The 12683-nt window shown below is 39.9% G+C and overlaps 2 protein-coding genes across 9 annotated transcripts in view; one reads left to right on the top strand and one right to left on the bottom strand.

Annotated features, from left to right (window-relative positions):
• Positions 1-12683, top strand: part of ARL13B (ARF like GTPase 13B) — a 93825-nt gene that overhangs the window by 9448 nt on the left and 71694 nt on the right. For 7 of the 8 annotated variants that reach the window (XR_012646104.1, XM_074998524.1, XM_074998528.1 and 4 more), the window contains exons 4-5: positions 465-535; positions 4396-4645. Coding sequence is in view for 7 of the 8 variants with exons in the window: in XM_074998524.1 (XP_074854625.1) it covers positions 465-535; positions 4396-4645 (321 nt within the window). In the remaining variant the exon portion in view is untranslated. The remainder of the gene's footprint in view (positions 1-464; positions 536-4395; positions 4646-12683) is intronic. The other variant, XM_074998552.1, reaches the window with a different exon arrangement.
• The window catches only part of PROS1 (protein S), a 118684-nt gene that overhangs the window by 82292 nt on the left and 23709 nt on the right, over positions 1-12683 (bottom strand). The window lies entirely within an intron of this gene.

Genomic DNA, 12683 nt, shown 5'->3' with positions numbered 1-12683 from the left:
TAATGATGTGTCCATGCTGATGATTGCAATGTGATCAAATCCTGAGTGTAGTCAGGGCTTTGGTTTTCAGCTTGTGTTGGAAAGAGAAGGGGGAACTGGATGTTATGGCAGTTGTTCAAGAGAACATAACCATGCCAAAAACATGTGGTATGCAAATTTACTGGTACCTGGGACAGTGTTGTGTGTTTTTTTTTTTTTAAGCAAAATCATTCTTATGTATTACTTCAAGTTATGCTATCACCTAGTATTAAACTTCTCACTTAACTCTGATCAGCTAGCTGTATGTTACGTACCAAAAGCATAAGTCTCTCCGGTACTCCATATTTTGAAGCATATTTGTTTCACAGCTTTGTGGTAACTTCGGTATTTATGGGTTCAAATACTTGTAAAAGTCCAACGCATTGCTTAACTAAGGTAGAAAAAACCTTACCATACCTTTTCTTTTTTCCCCCTTTTTTCTGAAGGAAGGTGACGCTGGTAATGGTGGGACTCGATAATGCTGGTAAAACTGCGACAGTGAAAGGAATCCAAGGAGGTAAGCAGTTCTTGAAACAATGATCTGAACTAAGCATTAAGACTAAATATACTGGTCAACTTAAAAGCTCTTTTTCAAATGACCAACTTAAAAAAAAATCCTAAATGATATGACCTCAATTCTTATTTCTTTAAAGTGATTTAGAAAATGGTTTTATGCACCTCTTTCTATGTGGGTATTCCAAGCAAAGGCATAAGGGTAGACTGCAATATGATAAAGTTGCTGTCAAAATCACGTGCACACACACATATACATATATTGTGGGGGAAAGATCTTTCAGTTATAGTATTCTTAGGTGTTGTGGCAGCTACTACAGTGTATTGGTCAAACGTAATTCAATAAAGTTTAGTATTTTAGGAATGGATTGTTTGTATTGTCTTGGGGGAAGAGAGATGGAGCTATGAGCAATATATGTGTTTATGGCGGAAGGTGTGCTTAGGCAAATTGGCTCAAGATATGATACCTCCAGAGAGCTTCCACCACTAGGAGGAGACTTGCCTGTGCCTGTTCAGTATTTAAAGGAATTTTAGATAGGCTGAATTAAAACTGGCTCAGGCGGCCTTCTGATCCACCAACCAGAAAGAGACTCTCATCCTGTGGGGACCCAGTCCTTAAGGAAAGTGGAAGTCTCTCTTTGGAACATGGAGGCCCCATAATACGTCACCTAATGGTGAGCTTAAGCTGAGATACGCTTGTGACCACAGGAAAAAGTCCATTATGGGATTGGAAGGACGAATAACCAAACAGAACCTTTTTTGGAGTGAGGGAATAATTCCTGGTAAGATCATTAGTATTCTTGCAGGTACTTTAAAAACAATAAATTGTTTTCTGTATAATACTTTCACCTTAAATATGCTTGCTTATAATGGGCTGTGTCACAGGTTAACACTCTTGCAATTACGTTGTGTAATTTTGTTTCTTGAAATTTTCTTTCAAGAATTACGTTGTATAAATTTCTTTCAAGAAAAGCTCTTTAGGCAGTCTGTTTTTTGTTGGGGATATCGCAATTTAGTCAGGGATCTGGGCAGCCTGGATGTACCCCCCCAAGAGGGGGAGAAACATGTGAATCCCCCTAAAAGAGGTGATAGCTGAGGAGCCTGGAACCTAGTCTGTTGGTGCTCCTGGGCCATAGAGGGGGAAATACAGGTGTAATTGCCCTGAGCTGTGGTAAGTGTGCTTATACGATGTACACCATTTTGTGACAGAAGTGAGTTCCCCCCTCAGCTCAACCCCCTGCATTGATGATGGTTTTTTTTAAATGGCACTTATTTGGCCATTTTACTTTTACATTATAGGCCTCAGTCCTGCAGATGAATCCACCTTAAAAATTATAGTCTTAGTTCAGTGAGTCAAGGGATCTGAAGGGAATTGGGTTCCAGTTTCCATTTAAGCTCAGTGGAAGGCTAGCACATAATTGTCTTGAACTTCTGTAAAATTCCAAGCCTAAACTTTCAGAGGTGAGAACCTAGGTGCATATCCCCTGTTTGTATGAGCCCGTGTCTGGGTATGTGTGTCTAAGTGTGTGCACAGCTGTGGTCCATGTGTGCAAGCTCATGTCTGTTGGCCAAGTATGCCTTTTAGTTCTGAACATTCCCTCCGTAGATGGTTGTTAGTCTGTTTTCAGTGGAACACAGACTCTCAGGTCTCTAACAGAACGGCCCACTCCATTTAAAGTGCTGGCTGACAGCTTTGTGTATGTGCAGATTTTTGACGTCCATTCATTCTTTGTCGAAGAGTGTTTGCAGTTTGTCCTATGTACATGGTGCGTGGGCATTGATGGCATATATGATGTTAGTTGAGGAACAGGAGAATGTGCCCGTGATTCTGTAATTAACATGGGTAGGTGCAGTGATGGTATCTTGTGGACAAAATTGGCGGTGGGGCTTGTTGCAAGGAATGAGATGATGGAAGTTTTTTCTAACTATGTGCTTTTAATTTTGCATCTCAGCTATGCTATGCAATATATTAGCAGTTATGAAGACAAACTCTCCCACAAAATACTAGTTGTGAATCAGTAAATCAGTGGATTTATTATGTGGAAATGAGATTTATGAAGTATTTTCTCCCCCCCCCCCCCACTCTGGATTTTTTTTCTTGAGACAGTGAATCCACAGTTGATGTTTAGTCTGCCATTTTTTTCATACACTAATCTTAACACCTCCATCAGCAAAACAAGCTAATTTGCCTTGAAATTTACCAGAAAGGTCCTCTTCCAGGATAAACTCCTCCGAAAAAGATGGAACCAAGATGGACTAGGTATTTTTAAAAAGAGGTTCTACATAAAGATATTCAGACACCTTTTTAAAGTTTCTTAATATTTTGACATGGAAATGTCACATTTGTTTTTTCTCATCTGACCTTATGGAGGAGAGTGTGTTTGATTTGTTTTCAGGGTTGTTAGTAGCTCACTGTTTAATTATGAACCAGGTCATTAATGTTATAGGTTTCAGTGAAGAGCAATGTAATGCATGTGTTTCGAATATATATATACCTTGATGTATTTTAACTCGCAGAACTCTCAAGTCCTGGACCAATCACAGCAGTCAAAGACTTGTCATGAAGCAGTGCTAGCCAGGAAAGCTTCACAGAAAAGACTGTTCATCATAATCTGGTCCCGCTGTATTTCACAGCACAAAAAGACCAAATTCTGTTGCAGCAGCTTCTAAAATTCTGCATCAGTATTAATAGGATCTGAAACTGCAAAAAATACTTTTAATTCTCACTGTGCCTCCCCCCTCAGATATGTACAGTTATGGCTCGTAGTTGAAAATATTCTACATAAAATTTGCCTGTTATTTTTGAAGGATACTTTATTTTCAGTATGCTTTCCCTGAATCCTGGCCGCTCTGCCTGGGTCTTAGACAACATCATGTGAGCCAAGTGGTCTGGCTCAGAATTGCCATCCTTTAGTGTGCTGTAGAGGAGTGTCTTGTACCCGTTTCAGTGGTTCATCTGTCTAGTATCCACATGCCTCAGCCACTGCAGAGTTCTTCAGACTTCTGCTTCTGACTCATCCTGTTTTCTGGTTGCAATGTGGACTCCCCTGGCTCCATGGCATTGTGCGCAGAAATCTAATAAACTGTCTCTAAGGGAGATGCTGGAGAGTGAGAAGCAGCTGTAGGCTGGTCCCTTCAGGGTAGGCAACAAAGTGATGGGCATGTGACTGCAGCAAAATGGCAGAAATCGTTGGATATTGGAAAAATATCACGTTTAACTACTGCAGAAATCTCTACAAAGCCTAGTTTGAGACAGACAGGGTAATTCACGTCTCAGATGGCTGTTCTTTCACACTCTTCTGCAGTGTTGGACAGACCTCGGTATCTTTCTTTAGGCTTAGCTTACTTTTTTTCCCCGAAGTCTGTCTCAGCAACCATCAGGGCTAAGATGTAGCTTTTTTGTGATAAAAGCTGAGATTCCCAAACACAATTCTGTAGCAAGGGATAGTTTCATGGAATTATTGTCTGCTTAGAAACCATTAGCTTGTTGTGCTCTTTGTTTATTTTAAACAAAGTTTAACACCACATAAATGCGGTATAGATTTTTAGACTTGCACATATACCTTACAGAAATCTCTAAAAGGTTTGAGTCAGGCATAGGCATTCTTTGTTGCTTGCATATGCCTTTTTTTAAAAACAAAACACGCCCCCCCCCCCCTCCAAAACACACACACGAAAAATTTTCATACAGAAGCACATGTTAATCTGTGATTAAGCCTACAAATTTGTTTTCATGTGAAGATTGGAAACTTAATCTAAAACTTGTATGAGATTAGACTCTGAATTTTGACATGTCATACAATCAACAGCATTGTTACAGCTAAAGAAAAAAATCACCAAATATTTTTTTTTCTTTATTGGTAGAGTCTTCTGAAGATGTAGCTCCAACAGTTGGATTTTCTAAAATTGACCTTAAACAGGGAAGGTTTGAAGTTACTATCTTTGACCTAGGAGGTGGAAAGAGAATACGAGGTATCTGGAAGAATTACTATGCAGAGGCATATGGGATAATATTTGTTGTGGATTCCAGTGACACGGAGAGAATGGAGGAGACAAAAGAGACCATGACGGAAGTTCTGAGGCATCCAAGGATATCTGGAAAACCTGTATTAGTGTAAGTAACAAGAAGGAATGTCTGACACTAATATATAATTTATTAAATGTTGTAAATATTCAGATTAGAGTAATTTTTCACCCTCAGCCAGAACTCTTTTAGCACTGTTACATATGAATGCATGTATGTAATGATGGCTGTGTTTAGTCAGAAGAATGGTCTGTCTAGCTCAGGAACCCATCTTCCCACAGGGGCCAGAGCCAGATGTTGCAGAAGGAGCGAACAGAACAGGGCAACTTATCAGGTGATACCCTGTATCTTCTAGTCCTCGCTTTTGCTAGTAGGAGGCTTTAAAGATGCCCAGAGCACAGAGTTACATCCCTGACCATCTTGGCTCACATTGATGGATGGATCTTTTTTCCATAAAGTTACATAATTCTCTCTCTACCCCAGTTACACATTTGGCCTTCACAAGATTCCCTGGCAGGGGGTTCCATGGGTGAATATGAGTTGTGTGATGCAGTAGTACTTTTTTTATTTTAACCATTAATTTCTTAGGAAATCCTTAGTTCTTTGCCTTACGTGAAAGAGTAAATAACGCTTCCTCATTCATTTTCTCAACACCATTCATGATTTTATAGAATTCTGTTATCTCTTTTCTTAAAATGAACAGTTTATCTTTTCAGCCTCTATCGTGGAAGCTGTTCTCCATCCCCAATCAATTTTTCAGTATTGTTTCCAATACTAATGTGCCTTTTGAGATTGGATAATTAGGTCTGAGTGTAGGCATACCATGGATTATACTGTGCCATATCTTTTTCTTACAATCTGTCCCTTTCCTAATGGTTCTAAAATCCAATAGGTTTTTGGGCAACCACTGCACATTGAGCAGATGTTTCTACAACACTGTTTACAAGGACTCCAAGATCTTTCTTGAATGGTGTCAGTTATTTTAGACCCAGTAACTTTGTATGTATAGCAAGGATTGTTTTCCTATAAAATATATAGTTATTCTTCGTTTATCATGACTGAATTTTTATCTGTGGCTTCCAGGCAGTTTGGTATGATTATATTATGTGAAAACATCAGTACAGACTTTAGGCAGTGATAACAAAGCTTTTACTGTACTGTAAACTAGAAAGAGCCATTTATAAAAGTGTTATCTGGCACTTTAATATCTGGACAACTTGGTTAACTGGCAACTACCATAGATGGCAATACAATTCCCTCTTCAGTTAACCATAAAAATTCTGATAGCCATCCGACCTTATTTTCCATCATTTGCAGAAGTTGCATTTGTTTGATGGCCCTGAGGCAATAGAGGAGCAGTAAATTACCGTACTGTTAACTAAGGTTATTCATTTCTTAAATATTTTTGCATTTGAAAAAAACCTTTAGTAACTGGCATATTTGATTAATCAGAAGCCCTCAATCCCCACGCAAGCTGGGTAAAAAAAAAAATCTTGTACTGTACCAGTGGTGCTGGGCATAATTTTTCAGGTAAACTTTTCCTTCAAAATATGTGCATTTGGGTTTGCATTAGTGAATTGTTTATTGCCAAAATACAATTTGAGACATGATAAAATTGTTTTAAGCTATCTTAATAAAATACTTGGATTTTCGTGGTTAGATTCAAAGGGGATTTAGGCATCATTTGCAAAACAACTGGAAGAGGAAGTGGTGATGATGCTGCCTGCTGTATTCACTTAGATGGAATAAATGGGCTTAAAAAGTCAAATGTGTTACCATAACCCAGTCACTGCCCGATATTAGTGTCAAACAAGATTATGTGGTGGGTACACAAAAACCTTAAGGTTTTTAGCACCTCTACAGCACAGTTACAAATCTTTTTTTCTTCCTTTTCTACATGTTTAAAAACAGGGTAAGAGCATTTGAAATGTAAAGTAAGGCTTTCATGTTAAAAACCTTTTGATCCATGTTCTAAACTGGAGACACTTTTGGAAGGACGATACCAAAAATGGTAATTTTTTGAGAAAAGGAGCTGGCTTGAAGCTATTGCTGGTCTTATTGAAATTGGCTCCAGTTTCCTGCTAGACAAGCATGTGCAAAAGGAGAGAGAAAAGTACGGCAAAGATGGAGGGAAGGGGGAAATCACAACTTCTGTCTCTGATATTGAATTTCGCTTGCAAACTCATTGCTGGAGGAACACAGGCATAATACATAGTCTTAGCAGACACTTGGGGCAAACTTGTACCACCAATGTAGGTGACAGTCTTAATCTATTTATTCTTCTCTGATTTTTTTTTCCTTTGGGTCAGGAGATCATTCAAGGTTAGGATGAAGCAGGTCAAGGGATGTAGGAGACAATGAAAGTAGCAGACATGATGGTGAAGCTCATTCCTTCCCCTTCTGTCAGTCAAAAGTGGTTAGCCAACTTTTCCTCTCTAATTTTCCTCTTTTAGAAAGACACTTAGGGAGTCTCAAAAAGAAGTCATGGCAGAACAGTTTCTCTTTTTGGTATTTTGTTCATCATATAAGCCTAATTTTGTGACAAACCCAGTTTTGATTAATTGATTTCCAATTCTAGGCTGTTCTTATTTATCAGGCATGATCTTAACATAGTATGTCATAGGCATACATTATTAAGCTTTGTTTCTTTGCATGGTAAACATAACCAACATGGTGCTGATGATACATGGCACAGAAACATCTAATTAGAGGAAGCTGACTTTAATAGGTGTTGGGATTTGCTTTTGCCTTGGTGCATATGCTTAATATAAAATAGATGAGGGGCTTAGAAAGTCTACAATTAGGCAAAAAATTACATTTTGTTTGAATATGATTGACTTATAGATTTCAACTTAAGTTTTCTGTTAAAGAACAAATATTTGAAGGACACTGGAAATAACAAACTTTACTAATTCCAGGTTTAGAAGAATTGTGTAACAATAGGACTGTATGACAGCTTTTTCCAAAGAAACATGGAGGTAATAAATAGTAAACTAGGAGAAAACTCGTTTGTGGCAGGCACAAGATTAACTTTCATAAGTAGGGCATTGTGTGTGTTTTGTCTGCGTGCTTCAAATTATCCTCACATAACCTGTGTGACCAACAAGATGTTACCATATATGTATATTTTGGAGGGGAAGTTCTTTATTCTAAAGGTTGAGTGTTGGAATTGTGCTAGTGTATGAGGCTCCAGGGCTACCCCTACAATAGCCCAAAACTTCGAAATGGCCATGCAAATGGCCATTTCGAAGTTTACTAATGAAGTGCTGAAATACACATTCTCATTAGCATGTGGGTGGCTACGGCACTTTGAAATTGCCGCGGCTTGCTGCTGTGCAGCTTGTTCAGATGGGCCTTCTTTTTGAAAGGACCCCGGCAACTTTGAAATCCCCTTATTCCTATTTGCTGAAATTTTGAGGAGTAAGGGGACTTCGCAGTACTAGTGGGTGCGCTGTGGCTAGACACATGCTGTTACTTTGGAGTTGCCACGGGGAATTTGCTTCATGAAGTGCTGCCTATGCATGGCAGCACTTCATTAGTAAACTCTCAACACCCTAATTGCCAACCTTCCTTCGAAGGAAGGTGGTAGTATAGGCAAGCCCATGGTGTTTTTTAAAATTTATCACAGTTGATTATTGTGGTGTTCTACAAAAGCATAAAAATTGTTCAGCTTTCAATAATAAAATCTCTATCCTGATCTTGTAGTTAGGAAAGGTGGATGTTTTTGCACCAAACAAAGTTCTCTTTACTTGAGTACTTGACCTTTGCCCATAGTCCCACACGCATGGCTCTAACTGGAGGATCAATGTCCTGATTGGCTCAACACCATGATCAGAATGTGATGAGCTAACTCATTCTCCTGGTGACCTTTGCTGAAATTGCTGTTTTTTAGCTGCTTGACTATACTGGATTTGTCTCCTCCTGCCAAATTTAATGGTGTCCGAAAATCCTAGTTTTGAAAAGAAGTTCCTGTCTCTTTTTCCAGGATTGATGCAGTCCTGGATTTTTTTTTCTCTGTTTCTTATGTGGTTGGTGTAATTGCCAAGCTTTCTTCAGGTTCAGGGAGATGTGCAGATTATTTAGCTTGTATAATTTAGGGGTTGCTGCCACAAGATTTAAGGGCACTTAAACCAAAATTTGTTCCCATTGCACTAAGGAGTACTCAAACACTGTATCTGAGGTCTTGTTTGGTAAGCAGGACCATAAACAGCATAAAACATAGTGCTTGGTAGAGAAAAAGAGACTAGGATCAATTGGTGTGTTTTTGTGGCAGCCTGTTGCACCCATAAAAGATGATTTTATGGGGGAAAGATCTTGTGTTCACTTTCCCATAGGTCTGTTCTTAACAAAACATGAAATGAAAACACTTCTTAAGACCAGCATATAGGAGACAACAGCATGTGGAGAATGGTACTGTAGAGAAAAGGCTATTGGATTGTTTCTGATTTTTAAAGAGGTACAGTGTTACTCTAGTGTTTCTTACTATTCGTGTTTTCTCCTGAATACATCTTTTGTTTTCAAAGAGAAAACATTAGCCTGATGCTTGGAAAATGTCACTTAGAGCAAAGAGTATGATCACTATTTAGTCATAAACCTATTTAATTGATGCAAACAGTTTACATATATGTGGTATAAAACTAAGGTATAGTAAATGATGCATTCACTTTTGAAGCCAAAAATCTAAAAAGTTCTTTTAAACATAGCTAAAGTACAGCATGTTAAGGGAATATTTTTAATTTTCTTTCTACTCCATGAAATTTGAGTTATTTTTCTGCTGATGCACTACAAGCGTATAAGCTTACAGGAATAAGTTTAAAGGAATCCTGACAGATTCTCCCAGTTCCAATAATTTGTCTGGTATGGAATCCTCCTGTTTCTCCCAGGACTTAGCCTTATGAGAAATAGGAGCTCTGCAACGACAGTTTGTTAATACTAATTATCTCACAAGAATGCTGAACATTTAAATATGAGTAGAGCAATTAAGAGACACATTTTGTTTTTCTTGTTCCGGATGTGTATTTGGTGAATAATGAAATAACTAAATGGAAGGAACCAATCTCTGGTATCACTGCTCAATTCCACTTAATTTTCAGCATGTGTGTGCTGAAGTGATGAGGATTGTTAACACCTGATCACTGAACAGAACAGATATTCATGCTTCTTTTTAAACATGAGATACCTGTTATAGAATGAGCTAAGATGCCATAATTTTAACATGGATAGCACTGGTTTAGCCTAATCTTCTATACTGTACAATCATTTATAATTGATAATTCACTCATATAAAAGCTATTACTTGTGTTGTCCATATGTTGAAGTACATTTGAAATGTTAGAATGTACCCAGGACTCTCTGATTTTTCTGTACAACAAGCAAAAACCTTAGTGCATGTCCATAATCTGTTAAGGAATATCTTTATCACTTACCATATCTCAGGCCAATAGTCTCTCTTGCAAGAAGCTGTATCCCTTTTTTATCCATGCAGTAATTTATGGCAATGCTAGCTGCACGTCTGGATTCTGAGTTGCTCTCATGTCTTGTCTTGTGCCTTAGCCTCTCGTGGAGTGGAATTGCACACTTATCCCACTCTTAGGCCGTGTCTACACGTGCCCCAAACTTCGAAATGGCCACGCAAATGGCCATTTCGAAGTTGACTAATGAAGCGCTGAAATGCATATTCAGCACTTCATTAGCATGCGGGTGGCAGCAGCGCTTCGAAATTGACGTGGCTTGCCGCCGCCCGTCTCGTCCAGACGGGGCTCCTTTTCGAAAGGACCCCGCCTTCTTCGAAGTCCCCTTATTCATGGGAGTAAATAAGTAAACTTCATTAGTAAACTTCGAAATGGCCATTTGCGTGGCCATTTCGAAGTTTGGGGCATGTGTAGACACGGCCTAAGAGTGGGATAAGTGTGGAATTCCACTCCAGGAGAGGCTAAGGCACAAGACAAGACATGAGAGCAACTCAGAATCCAGACGTGCAGCTACCATTACCATAAATTACTGCGTGGATAAAAAAGGGATACAGCTTCTTGCAAGAGAGACTATTGGCCTGAGATATGGTAAGTGATAAAGATATTCATGGGAATAAGATGGGAAAGATATTCATGGGAATAAGAGGACTTCGAAGTAGGCAGGGTCCTTTCGAAAAGGAGCCCTGTCTGGACGAGACGCGCGGCGGTGAGACGCGTCAATTTCGAAGCGCCGCTGCCACCTGCATGCTAATGAAGCGCTGAATATGCATTTCAGCTCTTCATTAGTAAACTTCGAAATGGCCATTTGCGTGGCCATCTTGAAGTTTGGGGCACATGTAGACGTAGCCTTAGACTGGGTTTTGGCAGGCACCCTTAATCCCCCTTTTCTGGTCTCTGAGTTCTGACAACTGTAGTTCTTCCTTTCAAGAGTCTGGCAGTAGTGAATACAGTGATGGTTTACCTTTCTTAAAACAAAGTATTGTAGTAATGAGGAATAAATCTGTAGAGAGAGGATTTTAAATGTCTAGACCCATGTGAATCTTACCTAAAGATAGTCATGCCTAATGATCATAGAATCCTAGGGCTGGAAGGGACCTTAGGAAGTCATCTGGTCCAGCCCCCTGCCTAAAGCAGGATCAACCCCAACTAAATCATCCCAGCCAAGACATTGTCAAGCTGGGATTTAAAAACCTCTGGGGATGGAGATTGCATCACATCTCTCAGCAATGCATTCCAGTGCTTCACCACCCTCCTGGTGAAATAGATTTTCCTAATACCCAAACTACACCTCTCCCTCTGTAACTTAGACCATTGCTCCTTGTTCTGCCATCTGTCACCACTGAGAGAGACCTCTCTCTATCCTCTTTAGAGTTCCCTTTCAGGAAGTTTGAAGGCTGCTATTGAATCGCCCCTCACTCTTCTCTTCCACAAACTGATTAAGCCCAAATCTCTCAGCCGCTCCTCATGGGTCATATGCTCCAGCCCCTTAATCATTTTCATTGCCCTCCACTGAACCCGCTCCAGTGTGTCCAGAACCTTTCTATATTGGGGGGGCCTGGAATTGGACGCAGCACTCCAGATGTGGTCTCTCCAGTGCTGAATAGAGGGGAATAATAACTTCTCTCGAACTTAAATGCTTCTCCTAATGCACCCCAATATGCCTTTAGCCTTTTTGGCTACAAGGACACACTGTTGATTCGTATCCAGCCTCTCATCCACTATAATTACCAGGTCCTTTTCTGCTGCACTGCTACTTAGACAGTCAGTCCCCAGCCTGTAACAGTGTTTGGAATTCTTCCATGCCAGCTGCAGGACTCTGCACTTCTCCTGGTTGAACATCATCAGATTTCTGTTGGCCCAATCCTCAGATTTGTCTCGGTCACTCTGGTTCGTATCCCTACCCTCCAGTGTATCTACCTGACCCTAGCTTAGTGTCATCTGCAAACTTTCTGAGGGTGCAATCTATCCCTGCATCGAGGTCAGTAATGAAGAGGTTGAACAATACTGGCCCTAGAAATGATCCTTGGGGCACTCTGCTTGAAACTGACTACCAATCAGATATTGAGCCATTGACCACTACCCATTGGGCCCATCTGTCAAGCCAGCTTTCTATCCATCTTACAGTCTATATGGATCCATTCCATACTTCCTTAACTTATGGGCAAGAATGTTGTGGGAGACTATATCAAAAGCTTTGCTAAAGTTAAGATACCTAACATCCATTGACTTCCTCATGTCCACAGAGCCAGTTACCTCATCATAGAAGCTAATCAGATTGGTCAGGCACAACTTGCCCTTGGTGAATCCGTGTTGACTACTATTGATCACTTTGCCCTCTTCCAAGTGCTCTAAAATGTCTCCTTGAGGATCCTTTCCATGATTTTTCTGGGGTCTGAGGTACGGCTGACTGGGCTATAGGTTCTTTGATTGTCGTCCTTTCCTTTTTTTAAAGAGAGGTGCTACATTTACCTTTTTCCAATTATCTGGGATCTCTCTTAATTTCCACGAGTTTTTGAAGATGACGACCAAGGCTCAAAAATATCAGCCAATTCCCTCAGTACCCTCAGATGCATTATATCCGGACCCATGGATTTGTGTACCATTAGCTGTTCTAAATAGCTCTTAACCTGTTCTTTCCACAATGAGGGCTGCCCATC

Source organism: Carettochelys insculpta, chromosome 1 (assembly GCF_033958435.1).
Source record: "Carettochelys insculpta isolate YL-2023 chromosome 1, ASM3395843v1, whole genome shotgun sequence".
NCBI lineage: Eukaryota > Metazoa > Chordata > Testudines > Carettochelyidae > Carettochelys > Carettochelys insculpta.
The sequence above is the reverse complement of the archived record's forward strand: the minus strand, read 5'-3'. Positions and strand labels throughout refer to the sequence as shown.